Source organism: Pseudophryne corroboree, chromosome 1 (genome assembly GCF_028390025.1).
Source record: "Pseudophryne corroboree isolate aPseCor3 chromosome 1, aPseCor3.hap2, whole genome shotgun sequence".
Classification (NCBI taxonomy): Eukaryota; Metazoa; Chordata; class Amphibia; order Anura; family Myobatrachidae; genus Pseudophryne; species Pseudophryne corroboree.
In genome coordinates, this window is record NC_086444.1 from 355,877,047 (window position 1) to 355,897,337 (window position 20,291).

The 20,291-nt window shown below is 44.3% G+C and overlaps 1 protein-coding gene across 3 annotated transcripts in view; it reads left to right on the top strand.

Moving 5' to 3' along the window:
• UFD1 (ubiquitin recognition factor in ER associated degradation 1) overlaps positions 1-20,291 on the top strand; it is a 92,382-nt gene that overhangs the window by 22,017 nt on the left and 50,074 nt on the right. For all 3 annotated transcript variants that reach the window (XM_063964769.1, XM_063964770.1, XM_063964773.1), the window contains exons 2-7: positions 1,723-1,855; positions 5,218-5,250; positions 7,326-7,447; positions 9,496-9,626; positions 9,987-10,059; positions 13,125-13,193. In XM_063964769.1, coding sequence (XP_063820839.1) covers positions 1,723-1,855; positions 5,218-5,250; positions 7,326-7,447; positions 9,496-9,626; positions 9,987-10,059; positions 13,125-13,193 — 561 coding nt within the window. The remainder of the gene's footprint in view (positions 1-1,722; positions 1,856-5,217; positions 5,251-7,325; positions 7,448-9,495; positions 9,627-9,986; positions 10,060-13,124; positions 13,194-20,291) is intronic.

The following is a 20,291-nucleotide window of genomic DNA, read 5'->3' on the forward strand; positions in this document are numbered from 1 at the left end:
TGCAGGATCTATCGATAGAGCGGCCTCTTTTACTTCCTCAATGACCAGACCTCCTCGTTCAGGGCCCTTGTGTCTACCCGGACCTGGCCAGACTGGCTTTGACGGCGTGGCTCTTGAAGCTTCACTCCTGAGGGCCAAAGGTTTCTCCCAGGCGGTTTTCTAAACTATGCCAAAGGCCCACAAACCGGCTTCTGCACGGATTTATTATAGGGTCTGGAATTCTTACTTCACCTGGTGTGCTGCTAAGAATTACAGATGCTTACAAGTTTAGTACTCTCAGACTTCTGGCTTTTCTGCAACAAGGCCTGGATTTAGGACTTCGTCTGGCCTCCCTCAAGGTTCACATATCTGCTTTGTCGGTGTGCGTCTATTCCTGACATTCATACATTCACTCAGGGCGTGCTGCAGATTCAGCCTCCCTATGTCCCTCCTGTGGCTCCATGGTATCTGTCTGTTGTCCTGAATGCCCTGCAAGAGTCTCCGTTTGAACCTCTTGAGTCAATGTACCTTTACATGGCTTGCTGCTAAGGTCCTTTTCTTATTGTCTATTTCCTCTGCCAGAAGGGTTTCGGACTTGGGCGCTTTGTCCTGTCATCCGCCCTTTTTGATATTTCATCGTGACCGCGCAGTTCTCCGAACTCATCCCAGTTATTTGCCTAAAGTGGTGTCACCTTTTCACCTAAACCAAGAGATTGTGGTTCCGGCCTTCATCTCTTCTGACTTGTCCTCCAAAGAACGGTCTTTGGATGTGGTAATGGCTTTCCGTGTTTATGTGGAGAGGACTGCCTCTATCAGGAGGTCAGATACACTTTTTGTACTATTTGGTTTCCACAAAAGTCCTGGCCTGCGAATAAGCAAACCTTGGTCAGATGGATTAGAATGGTGATTGCACAAGCTTATGCGCAGGCTGGGCTCCCGGCTCATGCTGCTATTAAGGCCCATTCTACTTGGTCTGTTTGACCTTCTTGGCCGGCCTGCCGTGGCGCGCCTGCAGATCAATTGTGCAAGGCAGCTACGTGGTCCTCAGTGAACATGTTCATTACGTTCTATGCCTTTGATACTTCCGCCTCCCAGGATGCTTCCCTTTGAACGCCGGGTTCTCATACCTGCTAAGATGCCTCCCCTCCCTTGAGGAACTGATTTAGGACATCCCCAATGTTTTTCCTGTGGAACACTGTGTACCCTGCTGCAGAAAAGGAGATTTATGGTAGACTTACCATGGTTAAATCTCTTTCTGCAAGGTACACTGGGTTCCACAGGGCGCCCACCCTGACGCACTTAGCTTCTTTTGGGTTTGTGTAGCATTAGCAGCTAGTCCCTTCTCCTGTCGTGAGAATGTGGTTCTATGTGACTAACATCTGCCTTCTTTTTTTACCTTCTTCTGCATTGGACTGGTTAACTAAAACTGAGCTCACAGTGCCCTTGAGGCGGGATTATGTAGAGGAGGCCCCGCAATGCATCCTGGGACAGTCTAAAGCTTTAGCCTGTTGGTGCCTCTGGATCAAGATCCATCTCTACACCCTGATATTTTCCCTGTGGAACCCAGTGTACCTCGCAGAAAGAGATTTAACCATGGTAAGTCTACCATAAATCTCCTTTTTAATAGTATAACACAATGCGCTTCTCCCAGATAAATCTGTTAATCTGTTGCTTGCATTCTTACATCAGACAGTTACAGTAAGTTGACATGCCCTTATCTTTGTGTATTTCTTTTTCTTTCAGTTTTCTTTTAATATGTTTGACCACCCGATACCACGGGTTTTCCAGAACCGCTTTTCCACACAGTATCGCTGCTACTCTGTGTCTATGTTAGCTGGGCCCAATGACCGCTCTGATGTGGAGAAAGGAGGAAAAAGTATGTTAAACTAGCATTATTATTTAACTTTTAATATATATGTAAAATTTTGACCATGACAGGTAACAGACCATTTGATGGGTGCAACGTGTCTCACCATGAGTATTATGGGTATTCTTTCTCATGGTAGTTATGTCAAAGTGACTACTCAGGCACCCTGCGTAGTACTCCATTACTGAATGTTAAATGGCTTCCCACCATTAATTTTAGCCAGTTGGTGTAGGGGATTTTCCACTTTGAAATTCATTGGTATGGCTGTCCTGCAGCTTTCACTAAGCACATTGCTAATACACCAGCTTCTTTCTATCCTTTTAATACCTGTATGTATAATTAGGAAGAGCTGATTATGTCCTATCTTATGATACAAAGCTACAGGAAGTACAACATGATAATATAATGTAAATACATGGGTGATACATTTCTTAGCTAATATTTCTTCACATAAATATTATCTTCACAGAAATATTACCAAAACAGATCACAATTCCAGCATTCAGACATGACTTCCCCTAATAAATTGCAATTGGTTATGTTTATGTGGCGTTAAGGAATAGGGGATAGCTTTCTGTAACCTCCCCTAAAGTTTCTTTTCCATGCATTTGGAATGTACGTTACTGGGGACTCATCCCATACTTTTGTTGTTGCTCCAGTAAAGAGTGTGCCCTAAAAGTGCCAGGGTGGAATTGTGAGGTCAACTAGGTTAATTGATGGGAAATCCTACTCATCATAAATTCAGTATCCCAGTAGCCCTGATTTTTTTTTTTTTTTAAGATTCCCACATCTAGATAATAGTGGGGAGAATCCAAACCTACAGGTTTAGGGGTATATGCAATTGCTGTAGAATTCCCGAAATTGTCGAAAAACTGGACTTTTTCGCCAAAAAAAAAAAATTGACAATGCAATTCAGTACTTTCCGTCAAAAAAACGGACTTTCAGAATTCGACTTTTTGAAATTCGACATTTGTCAAATTCGACTTTTCTGCAATGGTACAAATGCGGCAATTCGACAAAAGTATATTCAATTGAAGTTTGGAAATTCGACAACAGTGCTTTTAGACAGTAAATTCGTCATTTTCAATCCGCCACACTTTGGTGGGTGAATCTAATAAAAAAAAATTAAAACATGTTTTTTTGGGTGTTTTTTTTTATTGGTAATAGCATATCTATTTATATTAGAAGGGATTAGGTACTTGGTTTGTCTTTTTGGGAGGCACAAGTATTATTTATATATTTTTTAAAATATATATATGTATATTTTTTTTTTTAGATGGAATGGTAAAATCCCGGAAAAAAAATGGCGTGGGGTCCCCCCTCCAAAGCATAAGCAGCCTCGGGCTCTTCGAGCTGGTCCTAGTTCTAAAAATCCGGGGGGGAAATGGACAGGGGATCCCCCGTATTTTTAAAACCAGCACCGGGCTCTGGTGCTGGTGCAAAAAATACGGGGGACAAAAAGAGTAGGGGTCCCCCATATTTTTTTACACCAGCATCGGGCTCCACTAGCTGGACAGATAATGCCACAGCCGGGGGTCACTTATATACAGTGCCCTGCGGCCGTGGCATTAAATATCCAACTAGTCACCCCTGGCCGGGGTACCCTGGGGGAGTGGGGACCCCTTCAAGCAAGGGGTCCCCCCCCAGCCACCCAAGGGCCAGGGGTGAAGCCCGAGGCTGTCCCCCCCCCCCCCCCCCATCCAAGGGCTGCGGATGGGAGGCTGATAGCCTTGAGAAAATTTAAAGAATATTGTTTTTTCCTGTAGTACTACAAGTCCCAGCAAGCCTCCCCCGCAAGCTGGTACTTGGAGAACCACATGCGGTCCCGGCATTCGGGGAAAGGGGTCTCATGTTTAAACATGGGACCCCTTTCAGTCCGCTGGTTCGGCTGTTCGTTTTCTTTTTTTGCCAAGTACGAGGATTTATATCTGGACACTGGATTGAGGTGAGTATAATTTGATTCACAGGTACCCCGGATCGTCGGGTCAGGAGACGTGGCAGTCGGCGGGTCAACATAGGTAAGTATGTGTGTGTCGGCAGGTGTGCAATAAAGTTTTACTCTCAAGGTGTGTGTCTCCTGTTTTTATTTGGGTATTTTTTTCCAGTAGTACTACAGGTACCAGCAGGCCCGTTTTTCACCCGCATGCTGGTACTTGTGGTTCTCCAAGTACCAGCTTGCGGGGGAGGCTTGCTGGGACTTGTAGTACTACAGGAAAAAACAATATTCTTTAAATTTTCTCATAGCTATCAGCCTCCCATCCGCAGCCCTTGGATGGGGGGGACAGCCTCGGGCTTCACCCCTGGCCCTTGGGTGGCTGGGGGGGGGGACGCCTTGCTTGAAGGGGTCCCCACTCCCCCAGGGTACCCCGGCCAGGGGTGACTAGTTGGATATTTAATGCCACGGCCGCAGGGCACTGTATAAAAGTGACCCCCGGCTGTGGCATTATCTGTCCAGCTAGTGGAGCCCGATGCTGGTGTAAAAAAATATGGGGGACCCCTACTCTTTTTGTCCCCCGTATTTTTTGCACCAGCGCCAGGTGCTGGTTTTAAAAATACGGGGGATCCCCTGTCCATTTTCCCCCCGGATTTTTAGAACTAGGACCAGCTCGAAGAGCCCGAGGCTGGTTATGCTTTGGAGGGGGGACCCCACGCCATTTTTTTCCGGGTTTTTACCCGTTTTTAAAAAATCTGAACAAATCCGTCAAATCGGCCGTTTTTCGGCAGCGGGACTGTCGAATCCGTTTTTTATTGCATATGGTCAATTTCGGTACCCACTTGCCGAAATCAGACTTTCGAATTGTGTCGAATTGAAAAACGGCCGTTAATTTGCCGCGATTCGCCGCTAATTGCATATACCCCTTGATGTCTGTTATTTTTTAAATGTTGGTGCTGGCAGTGCTTCCCCATACCCCCCCCAAACACACACACACACACACTTCGCTGTTAGAAATGCACTTGTATGATGCTTTTTCTTACACGTCAGGTTTGAGAGACTGTCATCAGATAAGTAAAAAAACAAACAAATTAAGTAACTGTTTAAACAGATTTTTTTTTAAGTGAAAATTATAATAAAATATTTCACATAGTTACTGTGACACAAAGGTATTATATTTTATTTGTGAGGACTGGTGAGTAGGGTGTCATATTGAATGTAAAATCATTTTACTTGAACTGTTTTTTTTGCAATTAGGAGTTGTTGTTCTGCGTGGTATAGAAAGCTGCATAACAAACATCTGTAACTAGCAACATCGTATGCCTGGCTATTTATGTATTCTAGTAGTGTGATGTCTGCCATATAATGTAGCTCATAGTTCAAAGCATGTACAGGGCAGTTATCAAAATGTTTTTAATCTTCCATGTTATCTTTTCAGTTATCATGCCTCCGTCTGCACTGGATCAACTGAGTAAGTCTCTCCTTTTCCAATCCGTAATGGGACTATTGATATCCTTTATTATCAAATGATAGTACTGAAGGTTTTTAAGGGTAGTGTTCATCATAAACCAATTTACACATTGAGGATAATTTTTTTAACTGTCCAAACAAGGCCAAATTGAACATAGACCAGGTTACGCCATGCTATAGTCATATCTGGTCTGGTTGTGAATTATTTTCATGGCTTTCAAATAATGAAATTACTAACGTATTTCTCGTTATTCTGGGGGGAAATTACTAAGTGTCTTTTTGTGATTTCTCAGTGGCATTAGAGCTGTATTTGTAATTTATTTTACATTTTTTAACAGCGATGTTTTACATTCTTGCTGAACAGCTCTGCTCTTGGGAAACAAATTTGCTTGCTTGGCCTCAGCACCCCTTCTGTGACCATGACATTTTCTGTTCTTTGCTGTACTATGTGATCAGCTGTCACTGCTGTTACCATATTGATGTCCTACAAATACATTACCTACAATTTGAAATATCCAAAATTTAGCTTATTTTCTTATCTTCCAATCTCTTCTCAAATCTCAATAACACCATGGTTTCCGTAATCTGCAAGTCTACTGCCATGGTGTCACCCTTCTTGCCATCCTGTGCTCTCTTGCTCACACTCTTTCTTGATATATTATTAGAGTAAGCCCTTTACTTTCTCCAGATATAATGAAATCTCTTATCCACTCTCTTATGATATCCTGCCCTGACTGCTATCTGGTATTTCCCATACCCAACTGTCCTGCTTCGCTCCCTCCTAAATACCACGGCAATGTCAGGCTCCGGAGCCTTACCTCTGGCGGGTGCTCTCTGGGGTTGCCATCCCGCTGGTTGGCGCGGCTGCAGCAGCAGGGACCTGCTGGCGGTGGGCCCTCCTGGACGGATGTGCAGCTGCTGAGGGCTGGGGGTCTGGAGAGCTGGGCACCGCGGCGAGAATAGATACAACCCAGCCCACGCAGTTAGATCCTTGTTACTGTCACAACCTTTACACTGACTACTCTTCTCTCAACTTCTTTTTCCACTGAATCAGGCCTGGCCAGCCTGTGGCTCTCCAGTTGTTGTGAAACTACACATCCAAGGATGACCTGCCACAGTTTTAGCATTCCCTTATGGCAAAACGGTGTATCGGAACAACTGGGGAGCCACAGGTTGGCCAGGCATACGCTAGATTGCAAGCTCTCTCACAAGCAAGGCCTAGCCTATATTGTGCTTTTACATCTATCTTTTGATGATGATGATTATTATTATTATTATTAGCCTTTATTTATATGGTGCCACAAGGGTTCCGCAGCGCCCAATTACAGAGTACATATGCACATAATCAAATTAGAAAAACTGTGACTTACAGTTGAAGACAATATAGGACAAGTACAGGGTAACTAAGAACAACTACATCAGTAGACGACACTGAGATAAGTATCAAGGTGGCCAAAAACTGTATGATTTGGGCAGTTGTGGATTATTAAAGTAAGAAAAGGATAAGCACATGAGGGAAGAGGGAGAGCTTACATTCTAAAGGGGAGGGTCAGACAGACAGGGGTGACGCAGATGAGGTAGACCGAGCATGGGACAGAGGGTTAGGATGAGATTTAGCTTGGTTTGGTAAAGAAGTGGGTCTTAAGAGCCCATTTGAAGTTCTGTAGAGAGGTGGAGAGTCTGAGGGCGAGAGGTAGAGAATTCCAGAGTAAGGGAGCAGCACGTGAAAAATCTTGGAGATAGGAGTGAGAGGAAGTAATCAGAAATCAGGAGAGTCTGCGTGCATTAGCAGAGCGAAGAGGACGAGTGGGAGTGTAAAGTGAGATAATGTCAGAGATGTAAATGGGAGAGGAGTGGGTGAGTACTTTGTAAATGAGTGTGAGAAGTTTGAATTGGACTCTTCCTCTTCTGTCCCTGTTTTATGTATGTGATTTCTCCCCACTGTCTGGTACTGCGACTGTGGTACCTTACAGATCATTGACAATGTTAAATTCAAATTCCAATTTCGGATCTCAAAATTTATCTTATGTATGGTAAATGAAAATTCAGCTCATATTGTATTTGTTTTATCTACAGGCAGATTGAACATCACATATCCCATGCTCTTCAAATTAACCAATAAGAACTCCGATAGAATGACACATTGTGGTGTTCTTGAGTTTGTTGCAGATGAAGGTATTTGCTACCTCCCTCATTGGGTAAGAGACCATTGTAAACGTAATATTTATATACATGTTGTATGTCACATGTGGTGACTATACACTGGTGCTTGTATTATTTCAGACACTCTAAACGTGCTTACTTGTAGCCCCTTTTATACCCGCTTGCTCTCCTCCAATAATTTGCTTGGGTCTAGTGTACATCTGCTTGACATATATTGTTATATTAATTTGTGACTTGATGTTTGAAATCTTACATTTTTCATTACATATATACTCCATGCGTCAGGACATCACATCCCACCAGACCCTCAGCAATCAGCCACCCTCTTTCCCTGACCACCCATCCCCATCAGTCTTACTAACTGTGACTTCTTTTTCCCTTGTATCTGAAGAGGAAATCATGGCCTTCATCTGTTCCCTCCTCCACCTCCCCACTTGACCCTATCCCCTCCCACCTCCTTTGGTACGTTCTTTTTAGGTGAGCTCATTAGCTTTTTTGACTTCCAATATCCTCTCTATGCTAATGATACTCAAATCTACCTTTCCTACTCTGACCTTTCCCCCTCTCTCCTCACTTATCTTTCCAACTGTCTCTCGGCTACCTCTTCCTTGGTGTCCCAGCGCTTTCTTAACCTTAACATGTCTTAAGACTGAGATGATCATCTTCCCACCGTTCTACAATTTCCCTATCTGTTGATGACTCAACTATCTCCACTAGCCCCAAGTGTGCTCTCTTTGAGTAATCCTTGACTCCTTCCTCTCCTTCAAACCACATATTCAGTAACTCTCGCAATCCTGCCATTTCTATCGCAAAAATATTTACAGGAACTTTACTCACCTGGATGCTACTAGGACCCTTATCCACTTACTGGTCATCTCAAGATTGGACTACTGTAATTTCCTCCTATTTGACCTCTCTGACAACCATCTCTCTCCACTCCAATATATCCACAGTGCTACTGCCCTGCTCATCTTCCTCCTCAAACATACTAAGTCCACATTCCCTCTCTTACAAGCCTTACATTGGCTCCCCCTCCCCTTCAGAATCCAGTTCAAACTTCTAACCCTCACTTATAAAGCCCTCACCCATCCCTCTCCCATTTACATCTCTGACCTTCTCTTCCTTTACACTCCCGTCCATCCTCTTTGCTCCACAAATGCATGCTGCCTCTCCTGCCAACTGATTTCCTCCTCTCACTCCCACCTCCAAGAGTTTACATGTATTGCTCCATATTTCTGGAATTCTCTTCCTTTCTCCATCAAAGTGTCTACTTCTCTACAAAACTTCAAATGGGCTCTCAAGACTTACTACTTTATCAAACCCAGCCGTCTCTCATCCTAACCCTGTGTTCCTCTCTCACTGTCTACCCCATCTGTGTCATCCCTTTCTATCCCCCCCCTTTCCTCTTTAGAATGTAATGTCTCGAGCAGGGCTTTCTCCCTTCATGTGCTTTTCCTTCCCTTATTTAGACTATCTTCTACACCATACTCCCTACAACAGCATATAGCCCTCGGTTTCCGCCACCCTGATGCTTATTTCAGTGTCATGTCTGCTAATGCAGCAATGTTTTTATACCATGTACTTGTCCCGCATTGTCCTGTACTGTAAGTCGCTGTTTTCTTGTTTTGTTCATTTGTTTATATACTTTTTAGATGCTGTGGACCCCTTGTGTTGCAATATAAATAAAGTAACATAATAATAATAATATACACCAGTGGTTACAAAACTTGCTTCTAAGGGTTACCTGACTGCCCAAATTTTAAGGATATACATGCTTGAGCACAGATTGCTTAATCAGTACACACTTAACTTGAATATCAAAATATTTTGAGCAGACTAATTGATAATTAAAAAAAGGATAATACATTGCAGACTACATACAATATGGTTGAAAGTAAGCTGTATCCAATGCTAAAAACTGCAAATATCACTTCATGCTCTTCATGTATCAATATTTTATTAATCAAAATGGATTTGGAGCCTAATCTTTCCTGTTTTGTGTCATTCAATATGCAATAATGGCGATGTGCATTCTTTGTTGAATAAATAACCATTACTAATTTGCTTGCTGCTCTCTACTCAGATGATGCAGAATTTGCTGTTAGAAGAGGGAGGTCTGGTGCAAGTGGAAAGCGTCAATCTCCAGGTGGCCACATACTCCAAATTCCAACCACAGAGCCCCGATTTCCTGGACATCACAAACCCAAAAGCAGTGTATCCTTTCATTGTCACTGGTAGCAAATTATAGGACCAACAATAATATTAGCTGTTATATTTACCACTAGCAAATCTTATCATTATTTCCACTATGTTTAAAGCTCACTTTTGTTTGTATCTGTTTTCCTAGTGCATGTGTGTGAGCAAAGCCTACAAAAACAAGGCCTCTTATAGATCCAAGTAATTTGCATGTATGTATTTTGATGAAAGATATTTATCAATTTCTTACTTTGTGATTGACAAAGATAATGCTACTGATCTGTTTCCAGTAACACCAGGTAATAAAGGAATAGGGGGAGGGTTTCTAGGTAGCTATAAACGGTCATTTCCCCTGATCCTCCTTGACTTCATTCTAAGATTGGAGAATGCACTGAGGAACTTTGCTTGTCTGACAACTGGAGATGTAATTGCCATTAATTACAATGAGAAGGTATTGTATAACCGCTGACAGCTGTTATGTGTGGAAATTCAGAAAGGTTTTACACATTGTTAGTAAGATGAAAACACTAATGGTTCATTTTGTAAGTGACCAGACTGATCCTTTCTTGTAAAAGTAAGGCTATGGCCACACACAGCGGGCAAGTGGGTCCCGTTCAGCAGGACCCCCTTGGCCGCAAGGAGACTGCACGTGGGCGCTTATGCAGGCACCCACACGTAACGCATGCTGCGGTCAGGACGGATGACAGGACGGCGGGATTTCAGTGTGAACACATACATTTCAATGTAGGTGTTCGCACAGTGCAGCTGTGCTCCATTGAAATCCTGTGTGTCACTGGCTGGATCCTGTTCTATGGGATCCCGCAGAACAGGATCCGTGTGCACACAGAACCCCCCTCCCGGCCGATTGTGTAGCCCTAGCCTAAAAGCAAAGCTATTATAAAAATATAGCAAAATAAATATTTGTATTTGAATGAACAGACAGTAAATATGTCTTTTTAAAGGTGTGTATACACGGAAAGTTAATGCAGATCACAAGGTGAAAGTCACCCTGCGATCCCGATGCACGGTCCTGCAAGCCTAGATAGACTGTGCAGGCAAGTCAATTTTGACTATCTCGTAGAAAAGAGTCAAAATTGACACTTAGCCAAAATCGTACAAAGCCAGTATCGCAAGCACAGTCATCTATGCTTGCAGTACCGACCTAGTCCCTATCACATAGTGAGAATTGGGGTTTAGCCCGAATCTCACCATGTGTATACACCTTAAGAATGGATCCCTTAGTAATAGTTCATTTGTTTATTGTATATAGCACACACATATATCTCAGCACTTTACAGGGAATATTTGCCCCAGTGTAGCTGAAATCCACACAAGCACGGGGAGAATATACAAACTCCACACTTGCCTAGAAGGATTATAAGAGTATACCACTGAAATCACGCTGTGCCTGCAAATTGCAGACTATTACATTTGGGTCCTGGGGGCAGGTGAAGTGATAAAAGTGGAAGGGAGGGCAAGCATCTACAGGTGACCCCAAGTTACACACTTTCCAGAGTACATAAATAAAGGGATTATACTTAGCAGTCTAGTATAACAAATGGGACACAACAAATTGTCATGAAAGGAGTCAGGAGTTCAGAACTCCTCATTAACGCTAAGGAATTTATGCTACCCAGACATACTAAAAGTGAAGCGGGTACCCAAAGATGCCATTTAGGCCCACGCAACACAAAATCAGGAACGTAATGGGTATCCTTATGGCAAATAGGAACACAGCTCTGGAAGGAGGATCAGCCGAATGTACCTATGGCCCAGCCCCTAAAACTAGACCTAAGTACTCTGATATCAACTGGATTGCAGTACATAAGGCTGCAATCAAATATCAGTACATTAATCAAATATCAATACATTATAGATAGAGCAAAAAAAAACCACTAGCTAATATCCCCAAAACATGGACTAAATTAACAACCACCCCCTAAATCACCCCACCATGTAGAATCATATCCCCAACTTAAGGCCTACATGGATCCCCGAACAAATTCCCCCACACCCCCAACTACACTAAACTACCAAACCCCCCCAACCCACAACTACACTACATCTATAAAAAAGAAAGGAAACTTCGGATCATTGGGAATGTTTGCCCCTAAGGGCATGGTATATCCAGCCCAGGATTTAAAAGACTATGAATGCTAAAGCTGTGTCAGGGCATGCTGGGATGTGTAGTTTCTCAACAGCTGGTGGGCCACAGTTTGGACATGCCTGCCCTAGATAATAGGAAGCGGTAATGGCCGAAGTCACACCAACATACACAGGTGACAGTGTGCAGGTTTACTATAAACCTCAGCACAGGAGAAGTTACAAGAATGTAAACCGCAACCACTGAGAACAAAGCTGCATGTATCACTCACTGAGTGAGGAAGAGCGTTCCACACCACAGTGGGCCACTGAAGTGGCGTCTTCTGCTACAGCAGCAAGGAGTGCATTGGTGTGAGAGTCACAGCGAAGACTGGCTTCTAAGATTACAGTGGTGGCTGGTAAGTCTGCTCGCAATGCAACAGTGCAGGAGATCAGAAGAGAAGCAGAGGTCAGCAGCAGTACCCCACGAGCATGACGACAGCGGTGGCTGGGAAGTCTGCTCGCAATACAACAACGCAGGAGATCAGAAGAAAGAGAAGCAGAGGTCAGCAGCAGTACCTCACGAGCATGACGACAGCGGTGGCTGGGAAGTCTGCTCGCAATGCAACAACGCAGGCGATCAAAAGAGAAGAAGTCAGTAGCAGTACCCCACAAGCTGATTTTTTATTTTTTTACACAGAAGTCGTCATTATTGTAACGCACATTTATAGCTTTTATGTACTGTATATGTGACCTAAATTAATTGTGGTCCTGCACACTCAAATCTACTTTGATCTGGCAAATGTGGTTATTTGCTGCTTACACAAATCACCAAGCCTCTGCTCACCCCCTACAGACATCTGAGGTAGCTTTCATCATTCCATTAGGTATATTATGATGTTACAAAGTACACGATTATGTATACATTCTAAATTGCGTCCTTTTTTTTTTAGACAGCATTTATTGTATTCATGATCAGTGATCAGGATTAAGTAAAATACATATAAGATATGATTCACAGACCAGGGGGTAAATTTAATAAGGTGGGAGATTTTTAGAACTGGTGATGTTGCCCATAGCAACCAATCAGATTCTACTTACCATTTATCTAGCTGCTTCTAGAAGCAGCTAGATAAATGGTAAGTAGAATCTGATTGGTTGCCATGGGCAACATCACCAGTTCTAAAAATCTCCCACCTTAGTAAATTTACCCCCAGAAGTAGGTAAGGCAATGTTTTCGGAACCTAACATATAAAGAAATACAATTCTCTGGACTGTTGTACAAAGTTCATTTGACATGTTTAGGTTTGTTTTTGTGCTCTTGTATTCTCCCTGAATGAAAACTTGTAAAGGGTTTAAAACAGTTTCATTTGTATGTTTTACAATAAAGGAATTAATACTTTTAATTTACCTATTGAACTGTTTTTCTTACAGATTTATGAGCTTCGGGTGATGGAAACAAAACCAGACAAAGCTGTATCCATTATAGAGTGCGACATGAATGTAGGTTCTTTGTTTAGTCAAAACTCTGATCTAATCTCCCGTATTTAGACAAAACAAACAGTTGTTAAGATCTATATTAATGGCTGAAAACAAGTTGGCAAAATGAGAAATGTTTTCTTTCTTCATACGTTTGACTTTTCCTAATGTCTGGGTAGGAAGTATGGGGTGTGCATGCAAATTTGTATCATCATGCTCCCACCCCCACCCTCACCCCCATCTTCCACCACTACACAATGACGCAATTCATAATGCAGCATTGGGCTGAGCAATGGTTCCGTATCATTGCACAATGTGGGGGAGCTATGATGATGTAATTTCTTGCAATTTATTAAGGTCATGCCCATTTTTCAAAAAAGAGCAGCAGGATTCGAGAGGGTAGGTTACTCTCCCTGGAGTCCTGGAGAACGCCTCAAAATGCAGGTCTGGGCTGGGCATTCTGAGTGAGTGTGCAAGTATCTCTTGCATATGTTTCACCATATGTTCCTGGTAGTAGTGTGGCTACTGATGATTGAATGGACAGGAAAAGAATAACGTGTACTTGTCATCTACATACATTGGACGTTGTCTTTCTTATTTGCTAAACAAATATTGGTGAGACTCGGGGGTTAAAGTGGGGGGAACGAGGTGGAACTTAGTTCCACCACCTGTAATGGTAGGGGGAACTAGTTCCACCACCTCCATTACCTTGCACAGTAATTTAAAAAAAAACAAAAAACCTGCCACGTCACCTATATCAATAGATGATGCAGGTGGTGCTAGTGTTACTGATGAGCTGCAGCCACCTTCCCCTTCCTCAGGTTCTGGTGGCTTCCTAGTCCTCCTCCATTTACAGCTCACCTCTCCTGGTACTCACACACGCTGTGTCTGATGGACGGCATACATTCCCTCCCCAGGTCCCAGTTGCTTCCTTTTCTGGGAAACAGCATATGTGATGTTATTCTGTCACTGCTGCTGAAGTGAAGAAGAACCATGAAGAGGAGCAGGCTCTGTGCATTTTGAAGACAAATTAATAGGGGGCTGGAGGGACAAGAGAGGTGGGGAAGCTGCTGGAGGGACACAGGCAATGAGCTGCTGGTGTAGCAGAGATGTGTATAAGGGATACTACTGTGGGCATTATGTGTAAGGGGCACTACTACTGTGGGCATTCTGTATATAAGTGGCATTACTACTGTGGGCATTCTGTATATAAGTGGCACTACTACTGTGGGCATTTTGTGTATAAGGGACACTACTGTGGGCATTATGTATAAGGGACACTACTACTGTAGGCATTCTGTATTCTAAGCGGCACTACTACTGTGGGCATTTTGTGTATAAGTGGCACTATTGTGTGGCCACTGGCTTATATATAATCGGTGCTGCTGCACCCATTTTGTTGAATAGTCATCCCTCCAGAGTCCTGCACCAACGTCAGCAGTGCTGTTAAATCACTGTGAATATGGCGCAGCGGACACTACTGCACATGTGCAGTAGAGAAATCACTGGGAAAATGACTTCTGCACCATTTCCACAGAGGTACGGGCATGCGCAGTAGAGTCTGAACCCTCTAATGCTCAGACTCTCAGTGCTGCCAGCAGAGAGGAGTGGGCCCGAAAGGAGGAGGCTGCACATGGGCCTCCTCCTCTCTTAAAGTGCCCCTGTGTATGGTATAACATGTATAGAGTGTAACATTGTGTAGTGCAATGTGAATAAAGGGCACTACTGAGTGACGTAACCTGAATAAGGGGCATTACTATGTGGTGTAATATGAATCAAGGGCACTACATGCAGTGTATTGTGAATAAGATTGTGCTACTGCGTGTTGTCACTTGAATTTGGGATACTATTATGAGACCACGCTGCTTTTTTGTGAGATCAGTGTCTCTTTATAAAGTAAGGTAAGTAGGGAAATAATTTATAGTTTGCAGGGGGTGCTGAAAGCACTAGCACTAGCCCTTAATGTGAGGATGGGGAAGGGGGGTAGGGGGTAAGTGGCAGGGTAAATTAGTTCCACCTCCTTTCCAGGAGCACTTTAAGCCCTGGAGAGACTGCAGTATTTCCATCCATTAGGAAGCGGTCATGTCATTGTATGCAGACAGAATTGTGCATGAAAACATTTCAACTTTCCCCATAATGTTCAGCAGATGGTGTATAAGGAAACTTATAGCAAGCAGCCTATTCCTGCTTGTCCACAGGTGACTTAATTAGTACATCAGTCAATTTGATTTAACTATCTGTGCTGAGCCATGGATATCTGCAGTGAGGATCAAGTTTGGGAACCACTGCTCTAAACTACTTGCTTTGTATAGTTGCATTGTTTAGCTCCTGCAGTGTTCACAGTTTCTCTAAATATTGGGGACTTGTACAGATGTGTCCTCTTACAGCCTTGCTGCAGTCACTCTAAACAGCCCTTGTAGTTGTGCCATTCCGTGGCGGGACTCGATAGCGCAGAGGGTGTTTTGTAGCATTTTTTTTTTCCGCGAAAATGAGTCTTAGACACAAAGTAATGTAATAGGACGCACACACAGTTTCTGCTGATTAAAATGATATGCGGCCTGCCTATATTCTGTGTGTAATTGCAGCACTATCTGCATCCAAAATGCCACTTTACAGGGTTTTACATGAACATACTGTAGCAGAGCATTTTGTATGCAAATACAGTCGCAGTCACACACATAAAATAGACATGCTGCATATCATTTTAATAAGCAGAAGCTGCTCGTGCATACTAAGATGCAAAAAAAGATGCTTGGTGTTACCGAGCCACTTGACACTCACGCATTATCGTACGGAGCAAAGATGTAAGAGGAAACATCTGTAGGGGTGGTCTTCTGTATGCCGGCGGTCGGGTTCCCGTCGCTCAGTATACCGGCGCCGGGAGCCTGACAGCCGGCATACCGACACTTATTTTCCCTCGTGGGGGTCCACGACCCCCATAGAGGGAGAATAAAATAGTGTGGCGCGCGTAGCGAGCCCAGCCCGCAAGGGGCTCATTTGCGCTCGCCACGCTGTCGGTAAGCCGGCGGTCGGGCTCCCGGCGCCGGGATGCTGGTCGCCGGGAGCCCGACCGCCGGCCAGCCGTAGTGAACCCATCTGTAGATCCATTCGTCAGTCAGTGTAACATTCTTCTCATTTCACTGCTTTGCCATACTGGTTGGCTACAGCTCTACATGGTTTTTACCAAGGTAGTGCCAGGACATCTTAAAATTCTCCTTATAAAGGACCTGGCTCTGGTTTGGTACAGAAACAATGTCCCTAGTGAAATAACCCTTTACAGTTAAAGGCCGTTTGGGTGAATCAGATCTACAGAATTTACCAGTGTGCAGCTAATGGTTGTAAAGTTTTTCTTGTGCGATTTTACTTTTTCCGCTAAACCATGTGTACCTCATCGTTTTATTTTTTTTGTAATGCTTTAGAAATAATGAAAAGGTTTTTTATTTAATTAAAACAATTTATTATAATCTTGGGACAAGTGTATAAACTTTAAACACATCACCATCTAAGGTAGCGCTGGATATGTAAACAGAGCTTTTCCTGCATATATGTTTGGCTTTAAACTATAGGTTAAAATTGCTGGATTATTTAATGCAGATAATTTTATTAGATGGTGATGTGTTTAAAGTTTATACACTTGTCCCAAGGTTATAATAAATTGTTTTAATTAAATAAAAAAACCTTTTTATTCATTGGTTGAGGCTTTCTCTATCGTCCTAAGTGGATGCTGGGGTTCCTGAAAGGACCATGGGGAATAGCGGCTCCGCAGGAGACAGGGCACAAAAAAGTAAAGCTTTACTAGGTCAGGTGGTGTGCACTGGCTCCTCCCCCTATGACCCTCCTCCAGACTCCAGTTAGATTTTGTGCCCGAACGAGAAGGGTGCAATCTAGGTGGCTCTCCTAAAGAGCTGCTTAGAGAAAGTTTAGTTTAGGTTTTTTTCTTTACAGTGAGTCCTGCTGGCAACAGGATCACTGCAACGTGGGACTTAGGGGGAAAGTAGTAAACTCACCTGCATGCAGAGTGGATTTGCTGCTTGGCTACTGGACACCATTAGCTCCAGAGGGATCGAACACAGGCCCAGCCGTGGAGTCCGGTCCCGGAGCCGCGCCGCCGACCCCCTTGCAGATGCTGAAGCGTGAAGAGGTCCGGAAACCGGCGGCTGAAGACTCCTCAGTCTTCATAAGGTAGCGCACAGCACTGCAGCTGTGCGCCATTTTCCTCTCAGCACACTTCACTGGGCAGTCACTGAGGGTGCAGAGCGCTGGGGGGGGGCGCTCTGAGAGGCAAATATAAACCTTATACAAGGCTAAAAATACCTCACATATAGCCCATAGGGGCTATATGGAGATATTTAACCCCTGCCTGACTGGAAAAATAGCGGGAGAAGAACCCGCCGAAAAAGGGGCGGGGCCTATCTCCTCAGCACACGGCGCCATTTTCTGTCACAGCTCCGCTGGTCAGAACGGCTCCCAGGTCTCTCCCCTGCACTGCACTACAGAAACAGGGTAAAACAGAGAGGGGGGGCACATTAATGGCTATATATATATATATTAAAGCAGCTATAAGGGAGCACTTAATATAAGGATATCCCTTGTATATATAGCGCTTTGTGGTGTGTGCTGGCAGACTCTCCCTCTGTCTCCCCAAAAGGGCTAGTGGGTCCTGTCTTCATTAGAGCATTCCCTGTGAGTTTGCGGTGTGTGTCGGTACGTGGTGTCGACATGTATGAGGACGATATTGGTGTGGAGGCGGAGCAATTGCCAAATATGCAGATGTCACCCCCCAGGGGGTCGACACCAGAATGGATGCCTTTATTTGTGGAATTACGTGATGGTTTATCTTCCCTTAAACAGTCAGTTGAGGACATGAGGCGGCCGGACAATCAATTAATGCCTGTCCAGGCGCCTCAAACACCGTCAGGGGCTGTAAAACGCCCTTTGCCTCAGTCGGTCGACACAGACCCAGACACGGGCACTGATTCCAGTGACGACGGTAGAAATTCAAACGTATTTTCCAGTAGGGCCACACGTTATATGATTTTGGCAATGAAGGAGACGTTACATTTAGCTGATACTACAGATACCGTAAAACAGGGTATTATGTATGGTGTGAAAAAACTACAAACAGTTTTTCCTGAATCAGAAGAATTAAATGACGTGTGTGATGAAGCGTGGGTTGCTCCTGATAAAAAGTTGATAATTTCAAAAAAGTTATTGGCATTATACCCTTTCCCGCCAGAGGTTAGGGCGCGCTGGGAAACACCCCCTAAGGTGGACAAGGCGCTCACACGCTTATCCAAACAAGTGGCGTTACCCTCTCCTGAGACGGCCGCACTTAAGGATCCATCAGATAGAAAGATGGAAGTTATTCAAAAGAATATATACACACATGCAGGTGTTATACTACGACCAGCTATAGCAACTGCCTGGATGTGCAGTGCTGGAGTAGTTTGGTCAGAATCCCTGATTGAAAATATTGATACCCTAGATAGGGACAATGTTTTACTGTCGTTAGAACAAATAAAGGATGCATTTATCTATATGCGTGATGCACAGAGGGATATTTGCACACTGGCATCTCGGGTGAGTGCTATGTCCATTTCAGCCAGAAGAGCCTTATGGACACGACAGTGGACAGGCGATGCGGATTCAAAACGTCACATGGAGGTTTTGCCGTATAAAGGGGAGGAGTTATTTGGAGTTGGTCTATCAGACTTGGTGGCCACGGCTACTGCCGGGAAATCCACTTTTTTACCTCAAGTCACTCCCCAACAGAGAAAGGCACCGACCTTTCAACCGCAGCCTTTTCGCTCCTACAAAAATAAGAGAGCAAAGGGCTTGTCGTACCTGCCACGAGGCAGAGGAAGAGGGAAGAGACACCAACAGGCAGCTCCTTCCCAGGAACAGAAGCCCTCCCCGGCTCCTGCAAAAACCTCAGCATGACGCTGGGGCCTCTCAAGCGGACTCGGGGACAGTGGGGGGCCGTCTCAAAAATTACAGCGCGCAGTGGGCTCACTCGCAGGTAGACCCCTGGATCCTGCAGATAATATCTCAGGGGTACAGGTTGGAATTAGAGACGGATCCTCCTCATCGTTTCCTGAAGTCTGCCTTACCAACCGTCTCTTCCGAAAGGGAGAGGGTGTTGGAAGCCATTCACAAGCTGTACGCTCAGCAGGTGATAGTCAAAGTACCCCTATTACAACAAGGAAAGGGGTATTATTCCACTCTATTTGTGGTACCGAAGCCGGATGGCTCGGTAAGGCCTATTCTAAATCTGAAGTCCTTGAACCTCTACATAAAAAAGTTCAAGTTCAAGATGGAGTCACTCAGAGCAGTGATAGCGAACCTGGAAGAAGGGGACTTTATGGTATCCTTGGACATCAAGGATGCGTATCTACACGTTCCGATTTACCCCGCACACCAGGGGTACCTCAGGTTCATTGTTCAAAACTGTCACTATCAGTTTCAGACGCTGCCGTTCGGATTGTCCACGGCGCCTCGGGTCTTTACCAAGGTAATGGCCGAGATGATGATTCTTCTTCGAAGAAAAGGCGTATTAGTTATCCCATACTTGGACGATCTCCTAATAAGGGCAAGGTCCAGAGAACAGCTGGAGACAGCTTTAGCACTATCTCAAGAGGTGCTAAGACAACACGGGTGGATTCTGAATATTCCAAAATCCCATTTAATCCCGACAACTCGTCTGCTGTTCCTAGGAATGATTCTGGACACGGTTCAGAAAAAGGTTTTCCTTCCAGAGGAAAAAGCCAAGGAGTTATCCGATCTGGTCAGGAACCTCCTAAAACCAGGAAAAGTGTCAGTACATCAATGCACAAGAGTCCTGGGAAAAATGGTGGCTTCTTACGAAGCAATTCCATTCGGCAGATTCCATGCAAGAATATTCCAAAGGGATCTGTTGGACAAATGGTCAGGGTCGCATCTGCAGATGCACCTGCGAATAACCCTGTCACCAAAGACAAGGGTGTCACTTCTGTGGTGGTTGCAGAAGGCTCACCTATTAGAAGGCCGCAGATTCGGCATTCAGGATTGGATCCTGGTGACCACGGACGCCAGCCTGAGAGGCTGGGGAGCAGTCACACAAGGAAGAAACTTCCAGGGAGTATG